Here is a 19,068-nt window from a genome sequence, read left to right as displayed (position 1 = left end):
AAAGAAGAACCTATTTAAAAAGTTAAAAAGGAAATACCTGGACTTGTAGGTCTGGCAGCTGTTAGAGAAGAAGTGCCAAACAGGAGGAGGCCAGGGAAGATCTTACTGCATTCCTGATCTACCAATCACTGCATATAGCTATTATCTGCTGCCACGTTTCCCAGAGCAAAGAATATTGTCATTTGATATGTTCTAGGATGGTTGGTCTCTGCGCATCCTGATGAATTTCTGCATGTTTATATGGGAGCTGTAGTCTGAGTAAGCTTCCCCATGGCAAGTCAAGCTCTGTTAATAATAATTACAGTGACAGCTGTGCATCAGGAGAACTCCTGGTATTCAACCAGTGAAGTCCTGGTCCTGCTAAGCTGTGTTGTGGATTCAGGAATGGGCTCTGAAATTTGCTTGTCTGTTAGCAGCACATGAAGGGCTGGTTCCATGTCCTGCTGCTCCCGTTAGCTTGTTCTGTACCGTGTCCAAAGAAGGTGAAACTGTTTCGCTCTCTGAAGTGCTGCAGAGTGGTATCTGCACAGCTCACTCCAGCTCTCTGTTTGCTTGGTAAACATCTGTCCCTGGGGATGGAGGTTGAGTGAACTTGGATACAAAACGTGGTGGTGGTGTGCCAGATGTGGGAATGCAAGAAACAGTGAAAGGGAATGAACTACTTGCTTTTGCTCTTTATAACACAGCCTTTGGGAAAGAAAATTGAGTGGAGGGGTTGTAGAGAGGGGAACAAGTTTGTGACCTGGAAACACATACAAAAATGACTTTTCTGGGTTTGAGGATATGAAACTTTTAGAAAGGAAGGACTAAGTCAAAGGATTTGGATATGGTTGTGAAATGTTGAGATCTGCTGCAGAGCCAGAGTAGTTCTTTGCATGTTGTCAGCTTATTTCAAATTAACTTAATGTTGGGATGGGAGAACTGACTTGATCAGGAGTACAGATATCCTCAAGGAGGAATCTGTATTCACTTCAGGTAATCAGCAACCACGCTTGACACCTAAAACCTGTCGAAAATATAGAAAGCAGAGGTTGTGAAATAGCTGAGAATCCAAACCAATCTATCCAAAAGCTGGGGCATCTGAGTCATCGCAGTGGTCACCACAGTGGCTGTTCCCTACTAAAAATGTCATTCTCCCTCCCTTTCCAACGCACACACCTACTAAATCAGTAGACGTATTGAACTCACACAGATATAGGGGGGAAAAAAGTGTCTATAAACACAGCAAAAAAGGCAACTATGTAAGCTATTCCAGTCACTGTTAGGGAGAGAGTTAATGTACTTGTTAATATAATTTTCCTTTACAGTTGAGGGGGGCTGGTTGTTGGGAACTGGCAGCAGAGTCACAGGAACGTGCTCGTCCTCTTCTGACTCCTCCCCAAACACCTGCTCGTGTCCAGTGCTGGGGACAGTACTGGGAAAGCTGGACCTGTGGCCAACCTGGAGAGGTGTTCTTACAGCTCTTGCTGAAGCAGGACAGGTCTGGTGCCAAGTGCTCGAGCGAACTGGGCAGTGTTTTGGTATCAGCTGTGAAAAAATTCCAGGCAGCATTTGGTCTCTGGAAGCTGTCAAGCCAGTGTGTGTTGCTGCTCTGTTATATCAGCCCTGTTTGGTGCTGCTGCCCTCCCTCACCATCTGCCTGAATATCCTGGATATTCTGTGGTGTTGTGAAAGCAGAGAGCCAATATGTTTGTGACTGGAATGACACTGTGATCTGAGTCATTCCTCCTGTGAGGAGGGGTAATCTCTAATCAAACTGCATGGGAACCAGAGGCATTCCTGAGTTCTGGTCTGTCTCTTGCTGTGTGACACAGTTAACCCTTCTTGGGCAACCTCATTAGATTTCACTCATTTGCTTCATCAAATCAGCAAATGTTATTGAAGAACATGGCTCAGCTTGGAGACTGCAAATGGATGCACAGAATTGTGCAATAAAAGCCAATTCATTACTTTTTCTAATAAACTTTTGGGGGGTGAAGGCTGTTGTTTAGGAACCCAGCATGGATCCCATCTGTTTTCAGTATCCAGTCGTACAAGTAGAACCCTCAAATCTCCAGTAAAAATCTTAGCAGAGCTTAAGAAGCCTAAAACTTTTATTAGCAGTTTTTATTAGCACATTAGTAGGCTTGGTGTCTGAGCTTGGCATGTGGTGATTATGGGCTGGGTGGATCGAGCAGGCCTTGGGAAATGGGGAGACAGATCTTTGGAAGTTTAGAAGGGTTGCTTCTTTCTATAGCAATAAACATGTAAAAAGTGTTATTTACCTTCATTGTGACCTTTCTAAAGGACTCTACAGAGTGAAGATTGAGGCTGCTTTCTTGTAATTTTGGAACAGGGGAAAAACGTGGTTTGAAGAGACTTGTGTGAGGGTCATTGAGTGACTTGTTTGTAGTAAGATTCAGGAAAGTGCTGATATTGTTACATGTTTTACTGGTAAAGTCATCACTTGCTTTGGGACACAAACCATCTTGGTCCATTTGGAAGTGTGTCCTTGGTAAGGAATGGAGCTGCATCAGTCCAGCTGTGTCTTTTAGCTGCTGCACAGGGGGATGGCTTGAGAATTTCTAAACGATTTTGCTGCTAAATATTTAATCATGGGAGTCACTGTGAGCAAAGGAATGACTTTATAAGGGTATAATGCAATAAAATCAAGGTCCTTCTCTGACACTCCCCACATATAGTGAGGTTAAGTATTGTCAGAGCCCTGTGCATGGTGCCCATAACCACCATCATTATAAAGTAACAGATTCAACAGTTCAGCAGGGCTGGAGACACTTCCCTAAGGACAGGGCTGGTCTTCTTTCCATCTGTATGTGGGAACCAGGCATCGCCCTTGGCCCTCCAGTCCTAACGGGGAACAAGAGCCATCTGGGAAGAGTGTGCTGAGCACTGAGTGGCACGAGCATTAATGCTCCCCTGCCAGCCCCGGGTCCCAGTTAACCAGGGGAGGGTCACTCACAGCCTTTCCTGCGCTGCTGCAAACCTTACAGCTCCCATTTGAGCTGGTGACCCAGAGGGGAAGGTTTGTTTTCCACTGCATGTTCTCTGAATGTTTCCCCTTTCTTGGAGGCCGTGTTGTTGGAATAGCAAATCCCAGGGACTTTCACTGCTGCATTTCAGATGTGGCTGCTCCCATGGCAGGAACTGCCACTTCACAGCTCCCTGGGATGTTCACCTCGAATTGAAGGGCTGGTTTTGGTGAAGGCATTGCCAAAGCATTTCTTTGCACATAGATCCAACAAAGCTCTAAGTAGAGACTTTTCCTGGGAGGCATGCATGACCTTTTAGAAGTGCTTTTATTTTTTCCTAAACTCCCTTTCCACATTGTAGGCTGTTGCACGTTAACTCTGGAAGGAGTTTTCTGCCTGCATTACCTTTCTATGAGATTTTGATTGATCTTTCAGTAGCTGTAGTAGTAACACATCGGTTCCTTTAGCCTGCTTCTGTCTCTTATGTAGTTTCTGGTTCAGCTTTTATGTAAACTTTGAATAAACTGTATGTGTTGTTGAAGTCTTGAGTCTGTAATAACTGGATTTGGGAACAAGCCTGGTGTTTTTCAAGCTGCAGGGAGCTGGCTGCAGACAGCTGGTATGAAAGCTTTGTGTCACAAGGGGAGAGCTGGGGGAGCATCTCTGCTTTTGCAAACCCTTAAAGCGCTTTCAGAATAAGATCCCTGAAGTCTTGCAGTATATTTATAGGCTTGTAATGTCGTTCAGAGAGTGTTACACTATCCTCTGTGGATAGAGCTGGTTTCGAGTTTCTCCCTCCCGGTAAACAGCTCTGGGCTCCGGTGCTGTGTGTGCTGCTCAGAGAGCTGTGCTGATCTGTCACACTGATAGGGTTTGTTTGGGTTTTCAGAAGCTCTGTGTGCAAAAAATCTTTGAACCATAATGTAAGTCCCAGATCATCACATCTCGATCGGTTCATTAATCTAGGCTGAGATCTTAATGTTCAAAAAGATTCTAACATGCAGCTCTCTGTACAAGAGGGACCTTGCCAACAGCCATCCTTTCAAATGAGAAGGAAGGTGGAGTTCCTGATCATCTGTATGATGTAGTGAATATTGTGATTCTGAGAAGGCTGATGAAAAACCAGTGGTAGAAAGCAAGTTTTAGGAAGAAGTGGAAAATTTCAAGACACTGTGAGATAAGTGAGTAGGAATCACTTCCCTTTATATTGAAGCTGCTCTAAAAATGGCACTGTTTTAGTCCTGTGTGTCAGGATCTGTTTTCATAATGATGTTTCTGGCAGTTCTTTGTAACTTTATAAATATTATCACTTTAGAAAATGTCACACCCCTCAACTGTCAAAAATCAGGACCTTCAACCTTGGTCCCTCTACGAAACTTAAGCCCAGCAGGGATCGGGGGAGATTTTGGGGAGGGCCAGCAGTGACAGAGGTGATGGTGAGGCCCATTTCTCAGCCTTTTGACTGACATATGAGTGGCGTTTCTTATGAAACTTTTCCTCTTCTCTTGCTGTTTCAGTTCTGTAGTAAAGTGAGTCAATGCTGGACAAATGTCTGAAAAGCAGGAACATGTCTAGAAATATCCTTTGATTTCTGACTGGAAATGAGAAACTATCTAAATATTCTGAACCTTTAAATAACCACTGGCTAAAGAACACTATATCCTCCAAGTCTCCTTGATATTTGTACTGTTCTTTATGTTTCCTTTTGCCCTGTGCTCTTTTCACCCTTTCATAACTCGTACGAAACCTGCATCTGGTGCAGGCATTTCTCAGAGTCCTTCCCAGCTCCTTTGCACACAGCAGGCCTTGGCCCTGTTGTGTTTGGCTTGAACAGGAGCACGAGACTCCTTTCCTTGATTGACTCAGTGGTGGTGGTATGAAAAGCTGTCGGGGGAGATGTAATAACACTCTCAAAACAGGAGTTTTTCACCTCTTGCTTCAGCCTGAGGAGGCTGCAGGATGTTTCCTTGGCAAAGCACAGGTCTGCTGCCACGGGAGCACTTGTGTGCCACAACATCTCCTTGGCCACTTGTGAGTCCAGCATAGACGAGGTTATCAGAGCAAGAGCCCAGGCACTGTGAACCTTCATTTATGCAAATTAATTTAAAGTTCCAAACTTAAATTCAAAACTACTTGAAGTAACAATATAAATAAATGAAGGTTTATGGTGCGTTTGGGGCAGGAATATTTGCTTGTGGTATACAATGACCTTCCCCTTTGCTGTTCCATCTCAGGAGGTGCATACCTGAGCCTGCCTACGTGAAATCAGCTGAGATAACATGTTCCTTGGCAGGTGTTGCAATTCCCATTTGCCGGTGGCTGACTTTGATTTCTGTTTTTGTTTTTCTAGCACTTTTTTAATATATAACGCTCATGATAGAGGAAAAATGCTTGTCTCTTCCAGTGTCTCTGTCTTCAAGATTGAAGTGTTATTTTTAAAAGGAGATTAATCAAGCGGTGGGGACGGTTTGGTTGTTTTAAAATGTTTGCTGTAACTTCAGCACAGAGCTCCCTCCTCTCCTTTGTGGAGTGTGGGCAATAGGACATCCTTCCCCTTGCCCATCCCTGGAGGGAGGATTTCAGGTAAGGAGGATGAACCAGGTAACCAAGCAAATGACCTGCCCTAAATCTTGCTTTTAAAATGAGCACTGTCTGGGATTAAGTATCCTTGGGCTGCAGCTGGGATTAACTGTGTAGGTACAAATAGGAAGATGCTCCAGTGTGGCCTCCTCGCCAGTCCTACACATCCACTTTGTGTAGAAATGTTTTGGTTTCTCTCCCCTGCCTCTTTGCTCCAGCACACAATGCATATAATCTGATTCTCTGAATGAACCTTTGTTTGGGGAAATACTGTTAGTTTTGGCTCTTGGAGAGCTGAGCTGACAGGCCCAACTCCCTAACAAAACAGATCAGAGATTAAAAAACAAACTAAAACCACGCCTTTGAAAAAAAAAATGCTGGGGAGAAGCCAAAAAGTTCCTTTTCTGTGTTGCTGAAAAAGCTAATCTATTTAGCTACTGTAGTATCAAATCAGATTCTCTTTCTGTTGCTTAAATTAAGAACCTCATTACCATTACCTGTAATAAAAGGAAAATCCTTACACTACTTAAAAAATTGCATGACCATGTACAGGAAGGAACTGGGGGGAGGCACAGAGGGCAGTGGGTTTTGACCAGGGGTTAACAAGGCAAAAAAGAGGTGTTTCAGCATAAGGGCAGTGGGAATCTGTTACCTAAACAGGAAAATATAACACATTTCTGTAGCTTGTTTCCGTAAACTGAATTTACAAAATTCAGCTTGGAAAACAAAATAATTTGTTTATAACCATAGTACACCAGACCCCAGTGGTCTGTAGGAGAAGTGATTCCTGCAGGTCTGCAGTAGCTGCTTTTCAGGGTATGTGCTGTGCTTGCTGGGAATACATATTTGGGCAGCAGGGACAGGCCTGTGGAATCTAAACAACAGCGCTGGGAGGTTTGTGTTTAAATTCCATGTAGAGATCTTGGCCAGGTGCTCCCTGAGTGCAAAAGGAGAAATACCACCTCCTGAGCTGGAGAGCCAACTGTAGATTTTCCTTGTTCCTGCAGTCACGACACGTGAAAGATGAGAGGCTGGAAATGAGGATTTTATGTGCAGAGTACAGTGGTGCATCAAAAAAATCCACGTCCCACTTCCAGTGCTGTCACTCACACTTTGTAGCCACAGACGTGTAATTCAATGTTTCCTTATTTTTAAGCACAAAATCCTGCATTTCATCCCTTTCAGGGTATTTTAAAGAGCTCTTACTTTGTGCAGCATTTAGTTTGCTACAATCCCAACATCACTTGCCAGCTGAAAGTCCTGCTCAGCAACATTTACATGTCATGGTGTGGAGAATGAACTTAAATTTTTCTGAATGGGAAAAGGGGATTTTTCAGGCTGGTGTTTACAGCAAAGTCTTCCCTGTTGCCTTCTGTTAGAAGGGGATTTAAATGTAGAGGCTGTGGTGCTGTTGTGAGAGTTTCTGAGGGAGATAAAATATGGGGAATGGCAAGTGGAACCAGAAACAGCTTAATGAAGCATTTGAGCTGTATGAAACCCCTAAGTTCTACCATACTATACCTATAGCTTCCATTTAATCAATATGTATTCAAACCACCTGTTAAGTGGAGAGTATATAAGCTGACCAGACCAGCCTTTTGAGGTTGGCTTGGTTTGGGTAGAATTTATCTTAATATTTTAACATCTCCTTGTCTGCCCCTTCAGTGTTCTTTGTCGAAATTGGTTTCTTTAAACGCTGGTGTTTCTTAAGGCTGATTAGGAATGAAAAAAAACCAAAATTCTCCTGGGTTTGCACACAAATAAATGTCCCTTTCTGCCCAAATCTGGAGGGTGCTCGTGTCATATGGTTTTATACTGACTGAAGTCCATCTGATTAAGGGAGGAGAACAAGGGATTCTTCTGCCGTGAGTCATCTCATATCAGAGCTTGATCGTGCTTCTGCAGAAGTCAGAAGAGTTTTTCATTGGGGTTATTAATTAAATGTTTTTTCAGTGCTATAAGAGCTACTGGTTTAAATTTGAAGTCAGTTTAACAGCTGTGAGTGGCATCTCGTGTGCCCTGTACCTGTTAAGAAAGAAGGTCACCCATCTGCCTTGTCCCTGCTGAGTCAAAACCACAGCTAAAATATCCTGCAAGGTCATTCATTAGCTGGGTTTATTAATATAGAACAAAATGATGAGGTTCTCAGAGGCAAAATTTTGCATGTAGATGGATATTGCCAGGGTAAAATCTGTTTTGTACTATTAGAATACAAACCTTCTCCTAATTACATTTCAGTTGATTGAAGGAAAAAATAAAACATGTTGAAGGGAATCAGGTCACACTCTCACAATGGACGTCTGTTTATTGTACTTTGCTGCAAATGCTGTGATATTGGAAGGTTTGTAATTGTTTTTAAAACACAGCTATTTAACCTGGAGTTTTAAAACTGGAGAGGGTTGTGTTACTGTGACAGCTGCATTATCTGTCTGCCCGCTTGTATCCGTTGGCTCAGGTAGTTCCTGAGCTGGGAAAATGTATGTAACAAAACTTGGGAAGGGACTCCAACTCTCCTGATTGTATCCAGGACTCACAGGTCAAAGCTCCAGCACATGGAAGTGGCAGCCTCGGGTGTCTGCAGCTTCTCTGCTGGCAGCCCTGTGACTCTCTGAAGCACGTTGGGGCCACTGTGTCCAGGGGGAATTCCAGCTCTGTTGACTCTTCAGCTGAAGCCTTTTTAGCTGGTTTGCTGGGATCAAATCACTTGAGGACATTTGGTCTCAGCAGGAGGAGGAGGAGAGGAGGAGGTTTCTTCATGGGAGACTGAGCTGAGCTGCTGGAATGCACTGCACATTATCCACCAGATGGTTTTCAGCTGCTTTGATGTGATGTGTGTGTGACAGTGAGGAAAATAGGAAAGTCACCTATTCCCCCAGCATTGTTTGCATCAGCTGTGCCTCTGGCAGCAGCAACCAGAGCCTGGTTCCCTGGGTGCTCCTCTGCCTGGGCACCCTCTGTGCAGCACCGGCATCCCCAGGCCATGCCACTGGCCACATGCCACAGCCATGCAGCTGTCCTGGCTTGTGCCGGGCACTGGTGGCTCCAGTTCTCCCTTGGGATGTTCTCCTGCTGCCCTCCTTGGAAGCAGCACCTCTGCAGAGCTGCAGCAGCCCTGGTAGAGAGAGGCAGGAGCACATGTGTGCTGATTGACACTCCCAGGTACATGGTGACCACGCTGGTGTTGGGCAGGTTGCTCTGCATTTCTTGCAGGAGTTGGTGTGTTCTTACCGAGCAGGCAGGAGCAGCAGCCAGAGGGGCTCTCCAGTTGTTTGGGTTTTTCCTTGTTATTTTGCTGAAGGCTGGTTTCAGTTAAGCGGCTGCTCTCAGTCACAGTGTTGTACAAAGTAATTGACTTTCCATTGACTTTGGAATTTGGAATAGTGTCTAAACATTGTTGTCAGCTTCATGCTGATTCCTCTCCACTGAGGCTGAAGTCGTTTCACTTATGACCTCAAGCTGGACTTGTGTTTTGCTCCCTTGGGAACTAAAAATAATAATTATTTTAAGAATAGGTTCTTAATCACTTCCTTCTTTTGATGCACTACTTTTGTTTAGCATTTTGTAAGAATGTAATAGAAAATATTTTAAACTATTTGTGTTTTAATTCCAGTTTTAATTAGCTCTTTGAAGATGCAAGGAGTGTATGAGACTTGATTACAGTTCCTTTTAGTCTTTTTATAGAAAAGCATTTGCTCTTGCTATTCTGGGTGCAGATTATTAGAGTTTTGTTGCTTTGGCAAACTGTCGAGTCACACAGAGCTACGAGGAGATGAACATTAAGTTGACAGATTTCTTAGTCAAAGGCATGTGGGCACTTTGTCAGTGTTGGTGATGCATCATCAGTTAATCTGCTGTCTCCAAACTGTTAATGTACAGAGGAAAACTAGGAAAAGATGTGCTTTAGTCTGGATTTAGAAGGAAAGATAAGACAAGGTGTGCAGCGAACACTGAAGGTGATGGGGGAAGTGTTAAACAGGTGGAGATCTGCTCTCTGCCCTGACACAGCAGCTGGAGAACAGTGAGACTAATACTTAATTTGAGGATCTTTATAAACTAAAAGTCTTGAAACTTGGAAATAGGGTTTGGGGAGACGTGTTTTAAGTTTTTACTGTCAGGCAACAACTCACTGGATGGTGCATTTCTACAACCTGTTGCTACAACTGGCATTTTACTTAGTAGTCAAATTAAAAGAGCAGAGTTGGTTTTCTTTACCTGTCACTTGGCTGAAGTCTGGCATTTACTGTTCTGTTACTGTCAGGGTTGGGGGCCAGAGCAGTTGTGGTGTTTGCAAGGGAGGAAAGAAATGGTGAGCCAAATACTTGAAGAAAGTGTTATTTTAATATCCTGCTATTGGCAGCTCTGGCATTCTAGCTGCTTTTGTTTAGGCTGTGAAGACTTTTTACTTGTTTGTAGTATTACAAGTTTTATTAAAAGTTTTCTTTAAAAAGAGCTGCTGTCGGGAGGTTTCCCAGATCAAATAGGACACAGGGAATCATCAGTTCTCCAGCCCCAGCCCTGCCTCTGCCTGGCCTCGGGAGAGCCAAGGGAAGTTCCTGGCAGTTCTGTAGGATGTACTTCCTATTTGCACAGTGATTTTTAGAGCTTATGTGTAAAACAGGGGCTTTTAAGGATAAATAATTCATCCCTGAGTTGATGTGCACTGAGTGTGTGGTGGCAGATTGCCTGTGCTGGGGCAATGGATGCTCTGGTACATCCCTGCAGTGCCACTGCAGTTCCTGGCAGAAACCACTCCCCACTGCCCAGGGGCTCCGTGGTCTCTCCTGAGAGGGCAAAATGTTTGGAGGTGACTGTTCCTGTCACTCCTTTGGGTATATTTTACTACAGATGTCCATAACCTCTTGACCTGATGCTCGTGCTGTGCCAAGATGAACCTGTTTCCTTTGCCTTGGAAGATGTGCAGTTAAAACCACAAAAAACAACAGGGAGAACCTGGAATAGGCACAATTCCTGTGCTTTAGTCTCTGGCTTTAAGTTTACTGTGCTATGAATATTTCCTACTTCCTCTGCTCTGTCAGTCATATGGATTAATGATTCATAGAGGTGTGTTTTGAGGGCTGGGTGGTTTGTGTTTGTACAGTGCTTACTGGAATCCCTGTTACTTCTTCCTTTTTTCCTTCCATCTCCCTTCTACCTCCCAAGATCATTCATACATAAGCCATTTCTCTTTCCAGCCTTGCCTTGCTTTGGAAAAAAACTTACTATTTCTAGCCTGTTGGTGATCCTTTGTGCCCAGCTGTGTTTGCCAGCATTGTAGAATTCTTGGGGTTTGTTTTTTCTTGGGCCAGAACTGGCATTTCATTCTTCCTTTCCAGTGTTACCAGCCTGGAAAACTGAGTGGAACTGTAGAAATGAACTTCAGAAAGTCCAAGCCACAACTGTATGTGACCAAACATTCAAAAACCTCTAGGCCAGGTTTTGGGCTTAATTTTGTGTAACCTTGTTCTCAGTCGATGGAAACTCATAGGTGGGGATTTGGAAAGGTGGGATAAAGGCAAGAAGAAAAGAGTGGGTGAAATGAATTTCATTCCTGCTGAAGATACTTGTGAGACCAGTTGTGACAGTTCTTAGTTCTGAGTTCTTAGTTCTCGTGGATGAGAACATGAAGGAGTCTTGAAAACTGGATGAATCTCTGTCTCCTGGCTCAGTGAGCCGTGGACAGCACATGGCAAATGTTGTCACTGGCCAAGTGTGACTCGTTGTAATTTTTTTCTACTGACAGTTTGGCAGTTTTAGGGAGACACGTTGTCTTGAAAGGAGAGAAAAACTGAAAGTAGAATGATTTGTTGTCTGTTTTGTTTCAGTGGAAGGTTGGTTTCACCAAAATGGAAAAATTTTAAGGGATTGAAACTTCAGTGGAGAGATAAAATCCGTCTCAATAACGCCATCTGGAGGGCCTGGTACATGCAGTGTAAGTACCGTGCTCGTGTGTCACAGCTTCCCTGAGACAAATGGAACAGGAGGGTGGAAATGATTGTCTGGCAACAAGCTCAGAAATGTGCTCAAGGCTGATGTCTCAGAGGGAGAGCCATTGGATCAGGGCCTTTCTAGAGAGGTCCCAGAGGATGTACTGAGTGCTCTGAGCACAGACCGAGAGCTCCCTGTCTCCTGTTGTTGGGAAGGAGCCCTGGCCAGACTCCTTTTCACGTGTTGCCGCTGCAGTTACAGAGGGGGCAGATCCTTCAGGTGCTGAGCACTCACACTTTGGTTCTTGTTTCAGACCTGGAGAAACGCAAGAACCCCGTGTGCCACTTCGTGACTCCGCTGGACGGCTCCGTGGATGTGGATGAGCATCGCCGGCCAGAGGTGTGTGACACCTGAGGGACAGACCACTCACCTCTGGGCTTCATAACCTGATTTCCTGGTCTGCTAGAAATGAGGGCAGCAGAGCAAATCTGTTTCTATTTAGAAGGAACCATTACAAGCAGACTGAACCTGGTTTTGTAGGTTTATCACATTAAGGTGATCAGGGTGCAATCAGAAGGACATTTGTTATCTGTGTGACTTATGTTACTGTTCCAGTTTAATGAATTGTAAATCAAAGAAGTGCAGTTTGATTAGTTAAGATTTTGACAGCCAAAGCTGTCTTCTGGCTGAAAGTTGGTGTGAAATCAGAGTGACAGCTGTTTTCAGGACTGAATCTGTGTGACCCTGTGAGAGTTTTCTGTATTTGATGTAACTGGTGAGATGTGGTTTCAAGACAAAAAGCAATTTCTTTTTCTGTGTCAGGGTAACTTCACAGAAAGAGCAAATATGAGTTTGTGTTCTTTCATTTTTGTACTCTTGTAAACATAAATGAACACTAACATCTGCCCTCTGGCACCTTGCAGAAAACCAGTGAGGCCCTTGATGTGGCAATATGTGACTCTCTCTGTACTGCATAACTCCAGAATAATTTGTAGCTCAAAGGAGTTCCAGATGAGTTTGTGGAACTGTCTCAGGTTTTCAAAAGAACAGTGTTGACGTTTGTGTTGAAAGTGACCCTCGGACACAAAGTTAAGGCTCTCATTAGTCTGCTCTCCCCAGTTTATACACTGCTCTCTGTGACACATCGAAGACCCCCCGTCTTATCCTTTTGTTGCCATTAGTATGTGGCCTGCAAGGTCACACTCCTCCCTGAACTGGACATCAAATTTATATTGCTTTGTGTCGTTTGTAGCAGCTTTTGCTTATGTGTGTGTCTCTGCATGTAACCTTATGGCATTCACAGGATATTCTGTGCTTCACATGTTATTTTCAGAAAATTAATTTTAATTTTTTTTTTTTTTTGCCATTTCTTAACTATTGGCTGTGGTTCAGCTGCTGTGGGAGATGCTGACAGTGCAGCTAGACATCATCTCGTGTTTGGTTTCTGTGGGAAAGATGAAGTTGGTACTGTCAGATTTACTCTGTGATAGCTGAACTCTGGGGCAGCGTGGGCTGCTGATACATGAGCTCAAACAGAATTAGCATGCTTTCTTTTGCATTTTTTATGCCTGAATATTTGCTTGGAAACATGTTGAATATTCAGGCCTTGTGTAATTCCGTGTAATTTGTGGTATGTGTTTGTATTCTCAGGCCATTGCAACAGAAGGGAAATACTGGAAACGAAGAATTGAAATAGTCATCAGGGAATACCACAAGTGGAGAACATACTTCAAGAAAAGGGTCTGTTGGTTCACTTGAGCTTGATCAGTATGTTGTTGCTTTTTGAGTTTTTCTGTCACTTTTTCTAGCATGCAGGAGCACTTAAACCAGATGATAAGCTGGTACAGACATGCTCATCTGATTAGTTCCACTTAACTAAAAATTATTGTGCTAGGACTGATTGTGCATGATTGGGTCTTAAAAGTTTTGCAAAATCAGGTCTTCTGCTGGCACATACAGACCCTATTCTGACTTTACCATCTCTTTTTTTTCCTCCTTTTGCAGCTACAGAAACATAAAGATGAAGATCTTTCAAGTTTGGTCAGGGTAGGTAATGGCATTTGTGCTCGTAGAACCCACAGTAGATAACAAAGCTGTAACATGCAGTAGCTTGCTTTGATTAAAATCTAAGACAAGCATCTTGCTTAAGCCTCAATTAAGGTTAGACACCTTCATGTTCTGTGCCTTAGAGAGATATGTAAGGTTAGTAGCTTAAATTGGATGGAGGAGAGGTTGAATGTAAAGTGCTGTGACAGAAGAAATGAGAATCAGTGTTGTATGCCCAGAGAGATGAACCTCTTTGAGGGCTGGCACGTGATTCCATCTTGTTACTGAGTTGTAACTGGCGCTGCTGCCCTGCTTGTGTAACTGGATTTGTGAGGATGTGTGAGCTACATGTTGCAGATCTTCCTGCTGTGTCCAACTCAGGCAGATATTGTGCCAGGATCCTAAAAAAAGACGGACTTTTTAAAGGAACAGTGGTATCACCTTTTAGTATGTCCCCTCAAGCCCACCAAAGCTGCTTTGGGCATATAAACTGATGATCAGAAACACTGTTCTGTTTTCTGTTTTTCAAGGCAATGCAGTTTAGCTCAGCCTTTAGTGAGGGATGGATAAGCCAAGTCACATTATGTTGTATTTTCTATGGGCTAAATATCAGCACACCTTGTGCAAAGTCAGAGTACAATTACACTTCACTGCATTTCAGAGTTCCAGATACTTCTCCCCAAACAGGAGTTGTTTGCTTTGCATTCTTGCTGTTTGTGTTATTTTTAATTTTTATTCGAACAAGGGGTTGTTAAGCTGTAGGTGCAAAAATACATGTGTAATGAATCAAACAAGAGGGTGTGGATGAAGTTGTTTTGTCTTATGTCCTTCTAGTCAACATCTGGTTTTTGGGCAAAAACCTCTCCCGGCGTGTCATGGTATTTATTCTGCAGAAGTCTTCTGTTGTTGCTCAAACCAGTGAGCTGAAGTTGTTGGTGTATAAGAAGCACCACTGATCTGTTTCAGTCCATTTGATGGCTCCTCAAAGAGAACTTCTTTCCCTAAAAATGTGAAAAATGAGGACTGATTTTATAGATCTGCACCAGGCTGCGGTGGCGGCGTCTGGGCAGCAGCCTGACTTCTCTTCCTTTCCTTTGGCAGGATGATGATGTGGTTCTCTGGCAAAAAAGAAGGTATGGCAGAGAAACCCCAGTCCCTATGGAGGAAGGCAGCCTCTTGGATGCAGACATGCTCATGTCCGAGTTCACCGACACACTCTTCTCCACACTGTCTTCACATCAGCTGGTTTCCTGGCCAAATTCCAGGGACATAGGTATTTCTTGGCTATAGCTGTGTTGCAGTGAGAACTTCTATGAAAAGTCTGGTTTGTTGCTGTGCAGCTCTTGCAGTCTTACCTAAGATATCTATCTTATATTGCTGATACAGAGAAAAAGAGGTCAGAGACTGTAGCTGTCTTATGCTTCATAGGTTATGGAATCCCAGTTATTCATCCAGATTTAACTTCTGTCTTAGCTTCTTGTGTGCTGCTCCCAGCTTTGCCTTCTAATGTTACTGTGAATAATAAATCTGTAATGAGCAGTATTTGCCTTTGTCAGTGATGAAGGCATTGTTATTTATCTCAGCATAGTTGTGGGTGTGTTTTTGAGGGAGCACCTGTGTATTTTAATTTGATTTTGTCCCTTAGAACAAGTGCTGGTCCCATCTGTGAAAAACAGTTCCAAGAGCTATAGAGTTCTGTCTGATGGGACACTGTGCACCATCCTTGCTGCAGGGATGTCTGAGCAACTCCAGAGCAACTGTGGTTTACAGGAATTGTACTCAAGGCAAATGAACTGCACAGTGATTTACTTTAAAATACTGTGCTCTGGTGGTTCAGGTTGTGCTTCCCAGCAAGTTTGTGTTGTGCAGCAGGGGCAGGACAGATTTGGGAGCAGGAGACATCCAGACTTGGCAATCCCCAGTTGTTAGTGAGAGCCTTCGTGTCTCACCTCTTCCATTTTAGTAGCTGAAAGTTTCATTCCCCAGTGGTTTTGATTTCCAAACTGTACTGTAGTTCTGAAGAGAAGCAGATGCTCAGTTCATTTCAGCAGCAGTTTTTCTGTAATATCTTGGCCAAGCCTGGATGTGGAGTCTGTTCATGTTTTAGCCAAATGCTTTATTCCTGCTGCTGTTATTGTGTGAGTGATGGGAAGCTAATCTAATCTGTCTCCTGAATTTTGCAGGACACTTAGGAAATGCTGACATGATTCAACCAGGGCTTATTCCTCTCCAGCCAAACTTTGATTTTATGGATACTTTTGAGCCTTTTCAGGGTAAGAATAATAAATAGTCAATTAATTTCTTTAAAATTGGTGATTGGTGAACTGGTTTTTCAAACAAGAATAAATTATGTTGCAGATGTCTAAGGTTTTCCCATTTAACACTTCTTAGTGATGAAGAGATTTAACATTTTGTTTGCCTTCGAACATTTTATGGTAGTGTTGAGGAAATTTCACATGACATTAAACTGCTGCCATCAACTTTGATGGTTATGGATCTCCATGGAAGTCAAAAGTCACATCTGTTTTCTGGCCCTGCATGCAGCCTGCATCACATAACTGAGCTTTGTGGGACTGCATTGGGGATCAGCTCTTGGCTGTCTGAATGTAGGTGAACCTTAAACAGGGGACTGATTTTTGTGTTGTCCCAGCCTACCTGGAGGCTGAAGTCTGCCCTGAAGAGATCAGTTCCTCTGGAAAACAACAATTCATTGCTTAATCAACAGCAGTTGTATGAAGCAAAAAGGGCATGGTTTCATTATTTGCTAAAGAATACTAATATTCCTGTGAATTTTAAGATTTAGCAATGCTGTAACTTGAGTATGAAAAGTAGAAAATTAATAGGGGACCTTTTATATTTCAGAATTATTCACGCCCAGTCGCTCCAATAATTATTTCCCTTCTGTGTCTGCTGTCAGCTCAGCCACAACAGACAGCAGCAGCCACTCCTCCCAGGTAAGAGGGATTCTCAGTGTTTAAAACAGAAGGCTCTGACATGAGCCATGTGCTCTTCAGGAGGAGTTCAGACATGTCTGAATCAGTAATATTTGTCTTTCCCGTCAGTCTCCTGTCCTGCCGTCGGGGTCGTTGTCCAACACGCTTCCAGCAGGGAACATCGATGATGGACTGATTGCTTCCTCAGTACCTGCTCCCGTCATTCCTGACGTTGGCACTGACCAGTGTTCCAGCATTAGAAGTGGGGGATCTTTCATCCAGCCACCGGACTTCTCTCCAGACTCGTCTCTCAGCGGGCCACAAACTTTCATGCCAGTGTTCCAGCCCCCCCTGCCGCTGCTTCAGCCTGCGACTCCACAGCACCAGTCCCCGCTGCCGGCGGTGCCCCTGAGCCCTGCACCGGCTGCCTTTGCTGCACCAGAAACCCCCAAGTTTGGGCTCTGTGAATCTACAGTGATCACACACACAGCTTCTGCCACGCTGACCAACAACGCCCCTGCCACCACCTTCAGCCAGAGCCAGAACGTCGTCCTGGCCACGCAGCAGCCGGGGGCAGGAGTGCCTTGTAACCTCGCTTTCCAGACTACTGTTGTGCAGGGGCAGCCCCGGCCCCAGCTCCAGAACCAGCTGACATTTGCACTCCCCAAAGCTGTTCCTCTGGCCAGTGCTGGGACAAGGCCCAAACAGTCACAAAAAATAGTGCCTGCTCCAAAGCCTGAAACAGTGTCCTTATTGGTAAAGAATGCCTTCATCACCCCAGGTGAGCAGCACTGTGGGGGTGATGGGTTTCCTTTCTGAGTGGGACTAGCAGGAGGGAAAGACCTTCTTGCTTTTCTTGCTTTACATAATAAGTAAAAATACAACTTGCTGAGGGTGTCCATGGAACCCCTGAATGCACTGGGGTGTGGCCACACTGATCAGTGGGATGCTCTGGACTGCTGCAAGGATTGGGAGCAGTTTGGCTGTGAGTGTGAAAAGCCAACCTGCAAAAGGGGGTCTCTCCTTGTAACAGCGGTGCTGGGCTTGTAGCTGCATCAGCACATGGGCTCTGTGCTCCTGGCCCAGGGAAAGCTCAGTTTAGGTCATGCTGTTGGGATGAACTCTGCCCCTCAGAGCATTCAGCCACCACGGAGGAGGAGATGGTAGGGAGAGAGGTTGCTCTTCCCTAGGAGAGATCAGGAGATCTCCTGAGGGAACTGGAGATCTTTATCTTGAGCAGTCTACAGACTCTTGAGATGCCCTCAGGAGCACATGGGTTTCAGGTCGGAGCACGAGCACCTACTGATGTGCTGGGACCTCCACACTGGGTATGATTTGGAGCCTTTGGCACAAAGCTAAGAATAGCAAGATGAGCAGAGGGAGTTTTGCTTGTGGTGGTTCTTGTGGGAAAGCTCAAGGCCAGAGCAGGACAGACAGCAAGCTTTTTGTTGGGATTATTGCAGGCTGTTTTTAGACTTGTGCTGGCTGGGGGCCAAGTGACTTCAGCCACTTGAAATGAGCAACAATAATTCATGAAAAACCCTGCCTGGAGGAGTATTGTTAAACAGGCTTTACTAGGGAGTAGGTGTGTCTGCTAAGGCCTGATACTGAGCTTACCCACCAAAAAAAAATAAAAATTAAAATCACTGTTCAGGAGAAGAACAGAGCCAAGGATCTAATTCTAACATGTCACTGGAATCAGGTTGGTCCATGATTAATGTACCAGGGTGTTAATGGCACTGGTCCTGTCTATAGTGTGTTATAAAGAGTCTGTGTACCTTCGGCAGTCAAGACAGGCATTTCTCACCTAGTAAAGCATAGTAGGCAACTCATTTTGAGAAAGCCTTTGCTTCTGGCTTTCTTAGTGCTTCCTGGGTTTTTCCTCACCCCATATATCACTTTCCCAATGCTTTACCAGTTGCTTCTAGACCATCACAACCAACGACTTCATTTCTCATCTAGATTTAAAGTTGTTGCTGTTTGTCATTCCTGGTAGTGGTGTGTGTTTGGGGATCACAGTGCTCCTTAAGTACTGGGACACCAAGCTCCGGGGACAAATCCAAGACTTTATATAAAGACTAGAGCTTTATTTTTGGCAATAGAATAAATGCCAGTACTGGTCACTGATGCATTTATGCCTGTCACTTGTGTTCAGGACAAACAAATCATCTCCTGAGTATAAAGCAAATGCCATTATGTCTTGTGTTAGAAAGGGATGCATCACGTCTACTGCCTAGTGGTATTAGGACTCAAAAATCTGTACAGATTGTCTCATCAGGTACAAGACTTCACATGGAGAAGAAGTCTCCTATCACCTCTTCAGGATAAATGTGCCGATTTCAAGAGAAAAGTCTGCAAAAGATGCATGTGTAGGACAGAAACCTGAAACGTGTAAAGCGATTTCTAAATATTGTTGCTGATCATTACAGTTCCCCAAATGTGGAAGTCAGGAATGCCAAGCCTGTGTAGCAGCATTAATGCACTGGTTAAGAGTAGGCACTTGAGCTCAATAGAGATGTTCTAAGTCCAGCTGAACGTCAGTGAACAGTGGAAGGGTTGTGATTCCGGCTTTAGACGTGGGAATGCTCAAAGAATGAGCTCCCTGTGTCCCAGTG

At 44.2% G+C, this 19,068-nt stretch overlaps 1 protein-coding gene across 5 annotated transcripts in view; it reads left to right on the top strand.

Annotated features, from left to right (window-relative positions):
- LOC113997697 (MLX interacting protein) overlaps window positions 1-19,068 on the top strand; it is a 49,620-nt gene that overhangs the window by 11,497 nt on the left and 19,055 nt on the right. For all 5 annotated transcript variants that reach the window (XR_005563193.1, XR_005563192.1, XR_005563195.1 and 2 more), the window contains exons 2-9: window positions 11,372-11,478; window positions 11,788-11,873; window positions 13,125-13,214; window positions 13,479-13,520; window positions 14,622-14,793; window positions 15,704-15,793; window positions 16,383-16,474; window positions 16,583-17,234. Coding sequence is in view for 1 of the 5 variants with exons in the window: in XM_027739762.2 (XP_027595563.1) it covers window positions 11,372-11,478; window positions 11,788-11,873; window positions 13,125-13,214; window positions 13,479-13,520; window positions 14,622-14,793; window positions 15,704-15,793; window positions 16,383-16,474; window positions 16,583-17,234 (1,331 nt within the window). In the remaining 4 variants the exon portion in view is untranslated. The remainder of the gene's footprint in view (window positions 1-11,371; window positions 11,479-11,787; window positions 11,874-13,124; window positions 13,215-13,478; window positions 13,521-14,621; window positions 14,794-15,703; window positions 15,794-16,382; window positions 16,475-16,582; window positions 17,235-19,068) is intronic.

This window comes from Pipra filicauda, unplaced genomic scaffold (assembly GCF_003945595.2).
Source record: "Pipra filicauda isolate LSUMZ 115617 unplaced genomic scaffold, ASM394559v2 scaffold192_size1418226_pilon, whole genome shotgun sequence".
In the NCBI taxonomy this organism is placed as follows: Eukaryota; Metazoa; Chordata; class Aves; order Passeriformes; family Pipridae; genus Pipra; species Pipra filicauda.
Note: the sequence above shows the minus strand (reverse complement) of the source record. Positions and strands in the feature narration are given on the sequence as shown.